The sequence below is a fragment of the Peromyscus californicus genome, unplaced genomic scaffold (assembly GCF_007827085.1).
Source record: "Peromyscus californicus insignis strain IS unplaced genomic scaffold, ASM782708v3 Scaffold_11__1_contigs__length_118956290, whole genome shotgun sequence".
Taxonomy (NCBI): Eukaryota; Metazoa; Chordata; class Mammalia; order Rodentia; family Cricetidae; genus Peromyscus; species Peromyscus californicus.
In genome coordinates, this window is record NW_026294402.1 from 113239495 (window position 1) to 113256589 (window position 17095).

Consider the following 17095-nt stretch of genomic DNA (forward strand, 5'->3'; position numbering starts at 1 on the left):
TGTATTCACCTATTCTGCACATCTCACATAAACAGAGTAATGTGTATGACAGAGTCATTTCACTTAGCATTTGGATTTCAAGAGACACCTATGCTGCGATATGTATGCATCAGCACTTTCTCATTATTGAATAATATCCCATTCCATGAATGCTCCACGTTTTGTCTGCTGTTGATCAGCTAATAGAGGCTAGATCGTTTCCTTCTGTGTTAAAAGGTATTAACACTATTCCCTTAAAAGCAGGCATCTGTTCTCAACTGTCAGTCATAGAGCCCTCTGTTCTAAGCTGGGCATTTTATAGGCATTTGCTAGAACAATGAGTGAGTGTGTGAATGGTTGAATGAATGAATGAATGAATGAATGAATGCACTCATGAATGCAAAGACGGAGTATAAGGCAATGGCAGAGGATACAACACCATCTGCATAGTCCACGTGACATATGACAGAGTTTATGTCAGAGCCTAAGTCTCATGTACAAAATGTTCAAACAAGAAGTCTTTTCTCACACTCACATTGTGTTCTGTTCTAGACTCATGGAACTGGGGGTTGGATGAGGAGACAGGAAGTTATATTTAAAGACAATGTACAGAGAGGCAGGTCTGGGCATGGGCTTTGGGCATCCATATGCCCTCTCCAATTGGCTCCATTGTTTGCCACTAAGAACCCTTCAGCAAGTGATAGAACACCTTTACACTCCAGTTTTCTCCTTGTAAAGTGAGAATTAAGAGGGAACTAAAGTCCTTAAACAGTGGACTTAACTCAGTGCCTGGCATGTCAGCGAGGCATGGCTAAGCAGATTCATTTGGAAAACCATCCCACATCCTTCAACTCTGGTGGGGTCTCAGGGGGTCATCTCAGGCAGGTGTCATGACTTCATCTGACAGGTGATAACATTCAGACTTGCAGAAAGCATGGTTTATTTGCATGATGACATATAACTGTTGCATATCCAAACCAACGGTCAAAGCCTAGACACGAATGCCGACGCACACTCACTTTCTAAGCTGCAGGCCCCACGTGTTTCACCAATGGGAATTTCATGAGCCCTGTCCAGGAGAATGGACCTCTGGAGCAGGACATTCTGTGATGAGGCAGGCTGACTCATGGTTGAAGGGAACCAGTGAAGGCTTCTCCAGGCATAATCCCTCTTTCTGTGGAGCCCCATCATTAGGAGCTCTGCTTGCCTCTGGTTCCTCTGTTAAATAGGGAGTTTGGACTAAAACACCTCCAAACAGAACCCCCTATCAAAGGACCCCAAAGAAAGGGCCTTAGAGGAACACACACCAAGAGCCAGACATGGAGACCTGAGGGGCCTCTTCAGTTTGGCAAACATATGTAGGAACTAGAAAATTGAAAGTCAAAATTCCAAGTTCACCCTCACTCTGAGAGTAAGCTCACCATGGAACTCACAGACATTCTGTCCAAAGGCTGCTGTGTTGGTGGCCAAGTAAGTCCCTTCTCGGAGTCTGAAATCAAACTCTCCTGAGCATGAGAGGAAGGAGACCAAAAGGCCAGAGAGGGGCGCTGGCTTCATTGTCTGATCCTTCAAACACCCCCATGTTGTTACAGAGTCTGGAACCTGGCACTGCTGGCCATGTGCCCAGAACTGGGGCGGCCAAGGTATGTCTGGAAAAGAGGGCTTCTTCTAAGCAAGCATCCCTCATGCCAGGCAGGCCAGCGAAATGAGCCGCTGTTTGCAGACCCCTCATTCGAGGCTTGCATGAGCCAAGTCCACTCACTCAATAAATGCAAAGTCAAGAGTTAAGCGCCAGGCACCAAGAATACAGAAGCATGTGTGTGCAGACCAAGGATGCTTTCCATCATTGTGTGTGTTTTTAATTAATTGATGATTTCCTATCTTGAGCATAATGTACATTGCTATAAAATTTCAATTGGTTTACCTGTGATTGCTAGGGAGGAACCCTGTCAGCTGCCCTGCTAGCCAGGGGGAAAAATGGGACTGGGAAAAGGGCCAGTTAAGTGAATTGGCCTAACATTCAGTCCAAGATTTCACAGTCAAAATATTTTCAAAATATTTTGTTAGGACTTTGCTTGCAAAATAAATAGAGACTTGTGAAAATAGGTTGGCTTTATGCTACATTTAAATATCACTTAGTACTTTGTAATTATGACTTTCAAAGATATCTTAGACCCAAGGTAAAAGCTTGATGGTATTTTAGCCTCTTTAAAACACACTGCCAGAGCTGGAGAGATGGCTCAGTGGTTACAAGCATTTGTTGCTCTCTCAGAGGACCAGGGTTTGATTCCCAGCACCCACATGGCAGCTCTCAACCATCTGTCCCAAGTTATCCAATTTCCTTTTCTGGCCTCTGAAAGTACCAGGCCTGTACATAGTGCAATACATACATATAGGCAAAATACCCATACAATAAAACAACAAAATAAGTAAATCTATTTTTTTAAAATAAAGTAACAATGCCTGAAAAGCAACAAAGTATTGGATGAACAGCTACTGCATGAAACCTTTCTTAATATATGATGCCTCACACCTTCACCTTTTAAAAGTGTGTGTGTGTGTGTGTGTGTGTGTGTGTGTGTATGTATGTATGTATGTATGTATGTATGTATGTATGTATCTTAGCTCTCTCCTTCAACCATATGTGTCCCAGGAATTAAACTCTGATCATCAGGCTTGGGAGCAAGTGCCTCTACCCACTGAACTATCTTGCCAGCCCAGTCTTCTTGCCTGGGATACATGGGACCCAATTTCAAGACATTCACACATGCAGGGGGTTGGGGAAGAAAGAGAACTATGAATGAACCAATGTTCATCCTGGGTCCCATGACCCCTGAGTCTCCTAGAGATACATATTCAATAGAATGTAGCTCAAGAATCTGCGTTTTCAAATGTTCCTGTGGTGCCATTAATGTAGGTGATCTTGGGTCTCCACGTGAAGACCCCTAGCTACGTGCATAGCCAGCCATTAGGAAATTTAAAGTCAGCCATATCAGTTATTTCTAAGTGCTGAAAAGACTTGCAATGGTTTCCTCTTACATTTATCTTCTGTTGTTTGCTTGGTTGTATTTTGGAATTTCGGGTGTTATATTGCATTGCTATTTTCTAGGATAAATTGTTTTAATGTTTAACATTAAATACCTAAATCATTAAATTTCACTCAATGAATTTTCACCAAATGGTCAAACCAATGTAATCAGCACCCAAATCAAGAAAAAACATCCTGGGGCTGCAGGGATGGCTCAGTTATTAAGAGTACCTGCTGCTCTTGCAGAGGACCTGAGTTCGATTCCCAGCACCCACATGGTGGCTCATGATTGCCTGTAATTCCAGCTCCAAGGGATCTGCTGCCCTTTTCTGGCTTCCGTGGGAGTTATATGAATATGGTGCAAACACATACACATAAAATGAAAAAATTTAAAAAATTTAAGAGCATCCTCAACATCCCAGAAACTTCCTGTGTTATTTCTTGATCTTTGAGCCCACATTTTGTCATTTCTGTTTCTATGTGTTTGATTAAGTACTTTAGTGACAGAATATAGCTATAAATTAATGTATTGTGGCAGATGTTTTTATTTTTAAATATTTATTTTATATTTATGAGTGTGCCTGAGTGTATGAATGTGCACTACATTCATGCAGGAGCCCAAGAAGGTCAGAAAATGTGTCAGATCTTCTAGAACTGGAGTTACAGTTGGTTATGAACTGCCAGGTGGATGCTGGGAATCAAACCCCAGTTCTCTACAAGAGGAGTGAGGGCTCTTAACCACTGAGCCCTGTCTCCTGTCCAGATGTTCTTTGTTGTTATTGTTTGAGACAGGGTTTATCTGTGTAACAGCCTTGGCTGACCTAGAACTTGCTTTGTAGACCAGGCTGGTCTCGAACTCACAGAGATCCACCTGCCTCTACCTCCCAAGTACTGGGGTTAAAGGTATGTGCCACCACCACCCAGTGCAAATGTTCATATTTTTAGTAGAAAAATTTATAGACGTTTTTGTCTTAGTTAGGATTTCTACTGCTGTAAAGAGACACCATGACCACAACAACTCTTATAAAGGAAAACATTTAATTGGGTGGCTTACAGTTTCAGAGGTTCAGTTCATTGTCATCATGGTGGAACATGGCAGCATGCAGGCAGGCATGGTGCTGGAGAAGGAGCTGAGAGTTCTATATCTTGATCTACAGGAAATAGGAAGTGAACTGTGTACCACACTGAGTGTAGCTTCAGCAAAGAAGACCTCAAAGCCCACCCCCAAAGTGACACACTTCCCCCAACAAAGCCACACCTACTCCAGCAACGCCATAACTCCTAATAATGCCACTCCCTTTGGGGGCCATTTTGTTTCAAACCACCACAGGAGTGTAAAAACAGACCCTGAAAATTGGGTGGAAGAGCTGGGTGTGGTGGTGCATGCTGGTAATCACAGGAGGTGGAGGCAGGAACATCAGGTTTAGGAACATGAGGACATTCTCACCTATGTAGTGAGTTCAAAGCCAATCTGGTCTGCATGAGACCCTGACTCAATAAAAAGGAAAGAAATTTGGCTGAAAGGAGCATGGTGGCATTTCAGTGCCCAGGTCTGTGGGCAGGTTCCTAGCCGTTGTCTTCATTCTCTAGATGGTATAGGCCATGAAAGGAGTGAGGAGATTGCTTCCAGAGTTGCCAGGTCTTATTCAAATTCTTTCAGGCTTTGGCCCTATCTGCTGAATGACCTTGGAAAAGTCCCACGACATCACTGAACTTCAGTCTCCAGACTTGAGACACAGGTTGGCACTCAACAAGTGTTGGTCACTGCTGCTACTTTTCTGTCTGCAGACTATCAGTGCCATGGGTGTCCTAACTTGATCTCAGGAACACAGAGAAGCCTGTGGGTCATGAGAGCCTCCTGGATTTCCTTTGATCTCAGAAATCTTGTGCCTAAGTGAAACAAGGGTAGCTCCCTGTAGCTGCTCTCCACATTCTCTCAAGACAGTGTTTGCAGAGCCAGCCAAGGCTGGAAACACTGTACCCATCACCTCACCCTGGCATCTACTCTCCAGCCTGGGAAAGCTGTACCTTGAGCTACAGAAAGAAATCCTATTTTCCTTGGTGTGTTTTACTTGTTTGTTTGGTTGTTGTCTTTTCAAGGTATGATTATTTATTTGTTACCCTTAACGACTTATTTTTGACTGGACTCAGCCTTAGAAGTAGCTCTCAAGGAGGACAACCTGCGTCCTCTTGGCAATCTGTTCCTGATGCTTTTCTTTGGCTTCCCAAATTCTCTCTAAAAGTTTAGCATATTCTGCAACCACCTCCTTGTTTTTCTTAGTACGTTGTATCTTCAGGGCCATACATCAGTGTTGGTGCTGCAGGACACATTGAGTAACAAGATGCTGAATCTTGGCCAATTTGGTCCTAGGCTTCTTTCTTACCTTCTTTGTTTAAGGGCACTCTGATAACGCATTGATGGACATCATCTTTAGAGATATTAAAAAGCTTTCAGATTCTGCTAGCTCTTTTAGGTTCTAACCAATGAGTCACAGTAGTGTCTGTCCATCCAGGAATATCCTTCTCTCCTTTCTTTTACAATAACCAAATTGAGAACACTCGGATTAGCATCCACAATGCATCCGCAAACAAACCTTCTCTTCCTCTCTCCGGTTCTCCTTGCTCTCTAACAAGAAGGCTCCTTACTAAACAGCAGGCACACTCTGCCATGGTCAAAATGCCTTGCCTCCTGGGAAAACCTTGTCTGTCATTCCCACCGCTGGTTCGGACTACATAACCCTTCCACTTCACCCAGATCATCAGCAGCTACTTCTGTTGCCACGTTCTTCTCACAGAACATACCAAGCTTGTGTCATTCACTTCCATGAGTTTCTGACAGCCAGTAGCAAGGAAGGAGATATTCAGCTTCATCTTGACATAGCCCACAGCTTAGGTAGTGCCATGAAAAAGACATTGTTGTTGTTTTAAATAATTTGTATTTCTTTAGCTAACAAGATATTGAAAGGGGTGTTTAGTGGGTAAGTGTGGTAGAAAATGGTACTCATAGGGAGTGGTACTATTAGGAGTAAGTGTAGCCTTGTAGGAGGAAGTATGTCACTGTGGGGGTGGACTTTGAGGTCTCCTATGCTCAAGCTATGTCCTGTGACACAGTTCACTTCCTGTTGCCTGTGAGTCAAGACATAAGAACTCTCAGCTCCTTCTCCAGCACCATGTCTCCCTTCATGACACCATGTCCTGCCATAATGATAATGGACTAAACCTGTGAACTGTAAGCCAGTCCCAATGAAACGTTTCCTTTGTAAGAGTTGCCATGGTCATGGTGTCTCTTCACAGCACTAGAAATCCTAAGACAGTAGGCTTGGGATAAAGGAGACAGGAATATAGGTTGCTTTTTAGTCCAAACCTCAGGAAACTTCCAGCCCACCTGTGGTCCAGCGTACCAGGGCAGCCTGGGTTTAGACTCTGTTTCTTCTCTCATTGCTATAACAAAATATCTCACAACAGCAGCTTAAGAAAGGGAGGGTTTATTTTGGCTCACAGTTTAAGGTTGTAGTCCATCATGGCAGGAAGACACAGCAGCCAGAGTAGGAGGCAGCAGGTCACATTGTATCTGGAGTCAGGAAGCAGAGAGAGATGAATTCTGGTGCTCAACTCACTTTTTCCTTTAAAAAAAATCTCATTGTAGTTATTTATTTATTATATGTGTATGTGTGAGTGTGTGTATACCACAGATATATTTGGAGAGAATGGAGCACAGTTTAGGAGAATTGGTTCTTTCCTTTTACCTTGTGAGTCACAGAGATTGAACTCAGGTCATCTGATTTAGCAGCAAACACCTTTACCCACTGAGCAATCTTATGGGCCCCTCTTCATTCAGTCCATATCCCAGCCCATGGGATGGTGCTGTCCACAGTGAGGGTGGATCTCCCCTCCTTAGTTAAATCTTTCTAGAAACATCCTCACAGTCATGCTGAAGGGTGGTCTCCTGTGTGATTCTAAATCTGGTTCCGTTGACGACAATGGTTAAGACCTAAAGCATTGACCTAAAATGATCCGTAGTTCTGTCCTCTGCTACTACCTCAGGGGACCCTGGGGAAGTGGGTGGGCATCCAGAGAAGAATGGGAGGCTTGGTCTCTGAGCTCCTGAGTGCACCACAGCTGGAGACAGTGAAATTGCTGTCAAGGACTCGATGGCCTCACTGGGGCCCTCCTGTGCCTCTGTCTTCTGTGCAGTCAAGTCATCTGTTGCAATTTTTCTGTTTCAGGAGGAGATGGGCATTTCCTGTGAGCTGCTGGAATCAGACTTCCTCAAGTGCAGCGTGGGATTTCCTTTCATGAGGTCAAAGTCGAAGGTGAGGCCCTTGGCGGAGACGGGGTACTTCCTAGGCCACTATTGCCAGCTCTTCCCATCAGTCATTTATTGCTATGCACAAACATATGTGCACACGCACACCACACACCCTGCCTCCCACGGTGGCTGAGTGGCTACCAGAGCCCTGGCATGTGTCTGTCACCAGTGCTCTGCTCCAGGGGATCTATGGTTACATGATCTGTCTCTTTGATCACATCATCCCCAATCAGGGAAAACACCACAGACCCCTTGGTACTTTGTTAATGTTCCTTCATTAAAAAAAAAAAAATTCTGGTATGTTCTGTACTATTTTGAGTCTACAACAGAACACAGGAGAATATGTGATATGAACTAGTGACCCACAGACCTAACTCTGTCATTCCCTTGGGTCCTAAATATTTTCTGGAGATCCCTCAAATTTTCCCCAAAAAAGTACCTGCATTCTGGTTCATATTTTGAAAAGTTGAAGGCATTGTGGTCAAGTTGGTATTTAGAAGGAGACAGATTTCTTAAGCTCAAATAGTAATACTATATAGCAAAGCAGACATTCATGGAACATTCTGTTGTGTGCCATGGTTAGGAAAAATGACCAGCCTGGTTTGTGGAAACAAAACTGCAATCTAAAGAGGCCGACCTTGAGTCCGTAGGTATTTTCTGTCAGGATGTTAAAGAAAACTCTGTGATTTAACTTCCCCCTCTCTTCCCCACACAGTCATAGAACTGTCTCTTGAGCTTCGTGGTCCCTGCACCTGCCATTGTTTTAGAATGGGATGGGCTTTCCTCCTGTCTTGGTGAAACACCTAAATCCATCAACTGCATTTGATGTACCATGTCTCATAGTCCACAGGCCAAGATGGGGCAGACAGAGGAAGACCAGGCACTATGGGTAGCTTTGCCCATGGTAAAGCATGTAGTTTGAATGCACACATGCACATACACACACACACACACACACACACACACACACACACACACACACACTCACACACATGCACATCACTTCATTTAAATGTTTTGAGTAACAGAAAATAGATTTCATTAAGAAACCCACACTCTTTCTTAAACATGCTACTCTGCTGTAAAAATCCAACTCATATCACAAATTAAACCCAAAATGTATCTAGTTATCTCTCGTAGTGGAATGTGGGTTTTACCAACACGTATTAACTCTGAAAATGTTGTAAAGTCAATAGAAATAATAACTATTGGAATATTGATCTCCTGTTTCTTCTGCACGGGTCATAAATATAAACAACCTTATTCTGCTTTATTTCTTGAAAATTCCACATGCAGATATTAGGACCGTTAGCAAGACTGAGCCCAGAGCTGAGGGTGTGGAGAGGAGAGGGTGTGGAGAGGAGGGTTAAAAACCCAGCAAGTTACCCGAGGCCTGAGCTTCCCTACCTGCGGCCCCTCACACTCACCTGTCCTCCAATCCTGGCGTCCTCGCGTGCCAGGACACCTGCTCGGCCTCGTGACTACACTTCAGGCTCACTTTCATTGGCAGTGTCTCTGCCACTCACTTCCAGCCTGACCAGTTTCATGCCTCAATGTCTGATTTTGACTTTCACCCAAACCACATGTCCTCACCTCATTTCAGTATTTAGTATGGTTGACTTAACTCAGATGTTCTGCCAAGTCTGACTCTCCTGGGACAGGGTCTTGATTGTCCCTTCTTTAGTGACCCCCTGCCCTGTCTTCATGCCTCATCCTCCTCATATACCAAGTCCCACTGCTGCAGAGATTTCTGCCTAGAAAGGGGATGCTTGTGTCCATCACAGGTAATGGTCCAAGTTAATGGTCCATGCCCATTGCTCTCAAGTAGCATTCAGTTTAACAGAATTCAGTGTCTCAAAAAAGCATGCAGTTGCCTAGAACTTACTTTAATGTAAACCAAATAATTGAGGTATGTTAAACAGTTCACAATCTGTCAGCATTTGCTGGAATTAAAGACCATCTTCTAGACATCACAACTGATGAGATATGTAAACTTGGCGAGCCTGGGGAGGTGATAGAGGTGAAGCCAGAAACTCTTGGTTTTGCAGTTCCCGTGTGCCACTTCCTCTGGAACTTGCTGTGGCTGAAGGGGGTGATGTGCCTCTCACTAGAGTGGGGGGAAGGGCGTGGTTCTGCTGTGGAAGCCTCCTTGCCTGAAAATCAGATACACGTAAAAAATAACACTTGCTGCAGTTTAGCTTCCAGAGGACATAAGCTGCAGACCATTCTAGAAAACTTAGTTCAAAATGAGAATTGCTCATGGTTACCAAAAGTGACTTCTTTCTTTTTCCCTAGTATGAGTTCAGTGTCATCTTTGATACAAGCCACCTGTCTGGGGAAGAGGCAATTCTCAGCTTCATCGTAACTGCTCAGAGGTAAAAAGGCCATAAACAGACTTTTTCAAAGATGAAGACATTATGGGATTGAGAAAGGACGTGCCTTGAGCACCCCTCAGATGCAGAGGGTACAGAAGTGGTTACTGGGTGATAAATCCCCATAGCCCTGGGAGGGATCTGACCTCTGCAAGGTGGTCATCAGGTTCTGCTTGCTGAATGTATTTGTTACTTCTCTCACTGCTGTGACCAAATGCCAATGAGAGGAAGCTCAGGGAGGCGAGGCTCGTGTTGGCTCATGGATAAAGGGATACAGTCCATCAGGCTGGGAACTCATGGGAGGAGGCTGCTCTGGGAGGCTGTTTGCTTACATCTCAGTGGCCCAGGGATCCCAGAGCTGGGACCAAAGGCAGATGTCTGCACACTGCTTTTTCTTTGAAATGTCCTGTATCTGAGCTTCCACAGGAAGATCTAACTTCCACTGAGTGCAACCCTCCCTCTGTTGGTCTTCCCCGGGAGTCCTCTCACAGACATGCCCGAAGGTGTGTCTCCTTTTTGACACATTTGAGGAGACTGCAAATCTACTCAAGCTTAGAGATCAAATCCAGTTAGGACTAACTGTCAGCCCTCGTCACCACTTCTGACTGAGCCTGGGAGACCTGAGGATCAGCTAGTCATAGGGAAGTCTACAACTGAGGAGACACAAGCTGCTGAGGTGATGGTCTAGTTCAAGGTCATATAATTATTTGGCCCATTCCTGCTTGGCCGTGTTTTCCAAATCGGACAGATGTTCTCTGTGGATTGTCAGGCCAGGCCATCTGTTTCTCAGGGATACACACTGAATCATTTCACAGAGTGGGGAAAGCCACCTGCAGCCTGAGGGCCTGGTGAAGCCAGCTGGCAGAGGCACCCAAGTAGTGTACCTAGAGAACAGGATTGTCCCAGAAGCCAGGGAGACAGACAGAGAAGGGTATAAGGGATGGTAACTTCTCTCCCTAGGAATGTGTGTGGCTGTGGGTGCCTGAGCTGGCCTTTGGGGGTTTAGGAGCCACCTCCTTGAGCCACAACCTACACATGCCTTGAAGCAACATCTAGGTATCAGATGGCTGGCAGCTCCAATGAAGGTCAGTAAGTAGGGACAGACCAACTGTGATGAGGTACAGGCAGGTGTGGTTGAACACCCCAAAAAAAATGTTCATTTAAATGTCTAGTTGTGTGACTAGAGAAATCGCTCAGAAGAGAGTATGTTAGTCTTGCTGAGGACTTGAGCTCAGTCCCCAGCACCCAGCTTAGTCAACTTACAACTGTCTATAGCTTAGGCTCCAATGGATCTGACACCCTCTTCTGGCTTCCCCAGACCTGCATTCATACACACACACACACACACACACACACACACACACACACACACACACACTTTGAAATAATTTTAAAACTCTAAGTTCCTAGTTGAAAATATGTTGCAAGAATCCTCTGTGTATCTTTTACCCAGATTCACCAAATGTTGGCATTCCTGATTCATGGATTTAACCTTTCTTTCTATGTAGATTGTTTTTCTTGACCATATGAAAACAAGTTGTAGAAACCATGCCCCTTGACCCATAAATGCTCCCTGTGCCTTCCCCAAGAACAAAGCCACACGTGACTGTCAAACTCAGGAGCGTCAGCATCGGCACATCTAATCCACAGTCGTGGTCCACTTACACCCTTGTCTCCGAGGTGTGTTTCCAGCCCTTTCCCACGGAGTCACAAGACTGAGCTATTTTCTCTTTGCCTTCTTTTCAAGTTCACATGACATCACTGTGATCTGCTAAGAATACAGGCAAAGAGCAGACAGGGCAGATTTCATTTCTGCAGCTAGAATTCGAGAGTGATTCTAAGGTGATGGTAGTGGGGGGGCATTTCCATCTGAAGCACAAAGCACATCCGTGAATGTCCACAGTGCACCCTGCTGTGCTGTGTCCGTGTGAACCATAGACTTGGGAGTGAATGATGTCCATGGTCGTCCCTAAAAGGAGGAGGGTGGGAACTCACAAGGTGATGACAGACAGAGCTGAAAGAGAATGGGTCTGAGTCACCGAAGACGGGAACAAGCCCAGAAAATCTGAACTACATCCTGACAACAGTGAAGAGTTGCGTCAGGCCTTTGAAGAGTTCAGTAGTGCCCAGTTTCACTTCTGTTGCTGTGGTAAAGTGCACAAACAGAAAGCAACTTAGGAAAGAAAGGGACCTATTTGTTTGACAGTTCCAGGTTACAGTTCACCGCAGCAGGGACGTCCATCAGCAGGCTTGAGGCAGTCAGTCCCATCCATCTGTAGTCAGCAGCAGAGAGGAATGAGTGCACACATGCTCACTAGTTGACTTGTTTTCAGCCAGATTTCTCCACTCTTACACAGTTCCAAACCTCCTGCCTAGGGAGTGTTGATGCCCACAGTGGACCAAGTCTTCACACACTAATTGAGACGACCCCCACAGACACATCCACAGGTCAACACAATGCAGACGATCCCTTATTGAGACTCTTCCTGGGTTGTCTCAAGTACAAAATGAAAGCTAACAGTCACACTGACACAAGGCAACAGCTCAGCACATCACACCATGGTGCTCTCTGTCTGTTCTTCCACACCCAGCACAGCCAGTGGTCATGAAAAGGAACAGGACATGGAAAGGATTTCCATGATACAGCCTGCCTCTAGCCTCACTCCCCTCCGGGAGGCCAGAGAGGGCAGGGGTCAGAAGCACAATGGAGAGAGCTTCCTCTCCTGTCTTCGAATGACATGTCCACTAGCTAGCAGTGTGCTGGGCTTGAAGGCACAGTGGAAACACCAGGGAAGCTTTGAAATCTGCTGACGCCTGATGCAGCCCCACCCATGCCTGGGATTTGGATCTAATTGGTCTGGGGTAAGAACTGGACACTGGAGTTTGGAGGAAGACTTGATGCTAATTAATGTTCAAGGTCCAGAGCCACTATCTGTATAGTCCTGAATGAGCATGTGTCCGCTCGGTAGACAACTGTTAGGTACCTGCTACTTACCAGTTACCGGGATAAATGTAGGTGACATTTTTAAATGCCCACTACCTACTAAAAAACCTCATATACATTAGTATAAGAATTTCCAGCTAATTCCTTGGGTCATAAATGTTAAAGAGATCACATAGCCGTTTAAACATACTGAACTGGTCCACAAACTTGCTTCTCTTGGAGATTTTGTGGAAATCTGGTCTACCCGCCCCAAATAGTTCTCCTAACAAATACTTGCCTCCCTGCTAAGACAGACAGATCCCTAAAGCTCCTTATCTCAAATGTGACAGTTAAAGTATCAGCCATTTCTCTCTTCCGTCACCAACCTTTGGAGGACTCTTGCCTACTTACAGCTTTCAGAGGGCATCAAACTGAGACTAAACAGTGTCTTGTGACCCCCTCATCTCTACCATCAGCAGCCTGGCCTGGCAACCCATGTGGAAAAGTCCCAGCACATGGAGATTGAGGAGTGGCAGAAAGCTGTTTGATGTTTGGTCTCTTTATCTCAGCTTTTCAACTTGGCTCATTCTGGAGCCGTTACTTGATGACAGATCAAACCATTATTGGGTGAGAGCTGCCAGCAGCCCCAGGTGGCCGGACAGATGACAGAGAAAGGGAGGGCTCTTCCATCAAGAGCCAATTACTCAGGCCTGTAAGGATGCTGGGTGTAGGGAGGGTATGGGGCTAGGATTGTACCAACTGCGTTGGCAAGGAAGTCACCTCTAGACTGGCCCTGGCAGTGATTCCAATGCTTAGATTGCTTCCTGGAAAAGGCAAGGCAAGGAATCTAGTCATGTGGGCACCTGATCATGCTGTCATGTGCTGTGGACACCCTGTGAGGGACTGATGTCATCCCATGTACGGAAGACAGATGTGGATCCAGGGGCAGTGACCGTGGCCCTGCATGGTCAGAGTCATGAGCACCGTTGTCTCAGAACAATAGGAGAGAGGGGGAGGGATGTGGGGCTATTTTAGTACCTGTTGCCGTTCAACACTTCTGGGTGGAAGAGGAAGGCGGGGTGGGGGCAGATGGGAAGGACGCAGAGCAGGTGAGGTTAGCAGATGTTTGGGAGCTAGGTAAGTCCTGCCCAAACCTCAGGGAGTCTCGGGACTCCCAGGTTCCGTTTGAGATCCCTTGTCTAGTCCATCTGACAGAGCCATTGATTCAGCAATCATACCCAGGCGCATGTGTCTTCCAAGGCAGCCACTTGCCCTGGCGTAAGCATCCTGGTCCTGAACGAGGTTTAATGAGCTAGTGAATCGAAGTGAGTGGAGCCCTGGCTTGGAGTGCCATTGAGCTGGCTAGCAGCTCAGCTCCCTCTGGCTGATGGCGGTGGGGCTGGAAGATGTCCAAGCATCTCCTGTAGGTCCAGAGTGGTGAGTCCTCTGACCCTGGGTTCATGGTGAGATGTCCACAAACCTCCTTCCTGGCAACCATGTCCTGACTTCGATGGTCATAGTTTGTGCTGCTTAGTGCTGTCAACTTGCCACCGTCACTGAGGAAGTCTCTCAATCGAGGGTTTCTCCTGATCGGATTAGCCTACAGACATGTCTTTGATTGTCGACTGATGTGGGAAGACCTAGATCATTGTGAGCACACCATTCCCTGGTCAGGGCATCCTGAATGAACTGTGTGAGACAGGAGAAAGCTATATGATAGCAAGCAATAACATGAGTGCATCCATTGCTCTGCTCTTGATTATGCGTGTGACATTTTAAGTCCCTACCTTGACTTCCCTCAGTGATGGAGTGTAACCTGAAAGTGTGACCCAGAGAAACCCTTTTCTCTCCCAAGCTATTTTTATCTGGGATATTTTATCTCAGCATTAGAAATATAACTAGCTGGGCAGTGGTGGCACACGCCTTTAATCCCAGCACTTGGGAGGCAGAGCCAGACAGATCTCTGTGAGTTCAAGGCCAGCCTGGTCTACAGAGTGAGATCCAGCACGGGCACTAAAGCTACACAGGGAAACCCTGTCTTGAAAAGAGAGAGAGAGAGAGAGAGAGAGAGATAGAGAGAGAGAGAGAGAGAGAGAGAGAGAGAGAGAGAGAGAGAGAGGAAGAAAGAAAGAAAGAAAGAAAGAAAGAAAGAAAGAAAGAAAGAAAGAAAGAAAGAAAGAAAGAAAGAAAGAAAGAAAGAAAGAAAGAAAGAAAGAAAGAGAAGGAAGGAAGGAAGGAAAGAAAGAATTGTAACTAAAGTACTGTTTATGAAGCAAATGCTTCAAGAGGCCCCACGTGTGACAGAGGTTCCACGGTAGCCCCTCACAGCACACTCATGAGGAAGAGTTAAATCTTGGCTTCTGCTATCCTGTTGGAGCTTTCTTTGGTGGGAGCCTACTCACCTGTGTGACAGGGAGATACCAGAGAATTTGTGTCCTCTCTCTATTCTACCATAGTAGTCCTCAGGGGTCTCTGTGCCTTCAGTTGGGGCATCCAAGATCCGTGTTCTGTCCTACTTCCCAAAGTCTCCCCAGCGAGCCTGAGTCCCGGCTGCCTCCACCATGCAGTTCCTGGGTAGCAAGCCTCCAGTGGCTTCTTCTCATTCCTGGTGTCTTTTTCTGTTACCTATTGGTGTTTCCTGGGGTTGCCTCCCATGTATACAGCTTGCCTGACATCTTTGTACATGCCTCTGTGCAGGGGTTCTCTACCACAAACAGACCGGGGACAGAAAAAGTGAGTCTAGAGGATGTGAGGCTCGATGTGTAGTGTGGGGCAGGCAGCCAGCTGCGAGCGGCTTGCACTGACCGCTGTCCCTTCCATCTCCCCTCCCCACACAGTGGAAACATGGAGCGCTCCGAAGCCCTGCATGACAACACGCTCACACTGGAGGTGCCGCTGATGCACGAAGTGGACACGTCCATCACTGGGTAAGTGTCAGAACCCAGGGTGCCCTGCAATGGGAGGTTATGCTGCTCCCAGTTCCCATGTGTCATAGCCAAGAACAGGTAGCCCTGCCACCTCCCTGCCTGCCAGCCTTGGAAAGCAGGGATAAAACTTACCTTTGGTGACCCATACTGACCTCTCATCTGCTTTTTTTTGGTCAATCTCAGCTACCTAGACATATAACTGGTACACGGGAAGTGAGATGAGAAGTTTAGACCCCACAATTTCTCCGAACATTCTGTGTGTCCTTATATGCACCCATTCCTAGTACACCCATACCTAACACACACAATCACTCCAGAATGCTGTATAGTGGCAGGCACTGTGGTTATTAGACAGGTCATCTTCAAACCCTTCAGAGATCTACAGAATATGGCATTTAAAATGTTTTAATAACTTAGAAAATTTTTCTTTTTTGTTATGATTATGAGACATGTCGGCTCCTGGCAGTACCAATCTACTTCAGAGAAAATATGGGCATTGAAGAAACTGCATATGGAGTTAACTTTCATTGTGGCAAAAGTTAGCCACTGGACAACAAAGTATCCTTGAATCAACTGCTGACAAAATGGACAGACAGGACATGAAACAAAGGACTACTGATTCTTGCCAAAACGAGTGTGGTTATGGCTTTATCAAAAGGCATCTTCTGAGGCCAGGACAATATGGCACCATCCCTGAAGTGGCCTTCGCAATTTGGAAAAGGTACAGTGCCCTTTTCTTCGAAGGCAGCTGAATAGGCAGTGGGCCGATGGCTTCTGATGTGCAATGGAACAGCAGCGGAAACAGTTATTCTTGAAGAGTAACTAAGCTCACGCCTCGCAATAGTAAACTGGCATTTGACAGAGGGATGTGGAGAAGAACGGGATGTTAAGATGAAGCCATATATACACAGCCAAGAATGGACAGCTGAATTAAAAAATCAACAACAATTTCCAGAATTTAAAATCCTGAGTCATGACATGACACTAGTGGAATTCAGGTGTTTCTGGTACATGGACTGCTCTCACCTAATGTGAGGTTGAACTGTCGACCTTGTGTACATCCTACCTCACAAATGAGTCTGTCAGATATGCTAAGCCTATAGGCTGAAGATGATGCCCCAACACTGTGGAGAAACCTCAGGTGACTGTCCAGGCAGCTGGCTGTTTCTGTCAACTCACAAATTTTTTGGAAGTTGCTTGCATGCACTTTCTGTTTTTATTTTTGTTAGCTAATATTATTTCCTTCTTGGGTCTCTGAGGGAGTTGAAGATTAGTTAGTTATAGTTGAAGGTTAGTTAGTTATAGTTGAAGATTAATTAGGATAGAAAGTGAATTAGATACATTTTGGACTTAACAAAATAGGATAGATAATGAAATTATTTTCTCTGAATTTGTCAAATACAAATGGACTAGACATTGTTTAGACATTTATTACTTGTATATATTGTATATAGTCATTGTACTTTTGTATATAATTTTTCTTTTGTTAGTTATAACCTTTTTCTTTTTTTTCCTTTTTATTAAAATAGAAAAGGGGAAAAAAAAATAAATACATTT

General features: G+C 45.3%; 1 protein-coding gene across 3 annotated transcripts in view; it reads left to right on the top strand.

Annotated features, from left to right (window-relative positions):
* Itga9 (integrin subunit alpha 9) overlaps nt 1-17095 on the top strand; it is a 314925-nt gene that overhangs the window by 234389 nt on the left and 63441 nt on the right. For all 3 annotated transcript variants that reach the window (XM_052723820.1, XM_052723809.1, XM_052723831.1), the window contains 3 exons: nt 7234-7320; nt 9612-9691; nt 15449-15538. In XM_052723820.1, the coding sequence (XP_052579780.1) occupies nt 7234-7320; nt 9612-9691; nt 15449-15538 (257 nt within the window). The remainder of the gene's footprint in view (nt 1-7233; nt 7321-9611; nt 9692-15448; nt 15539-17095) is intronic.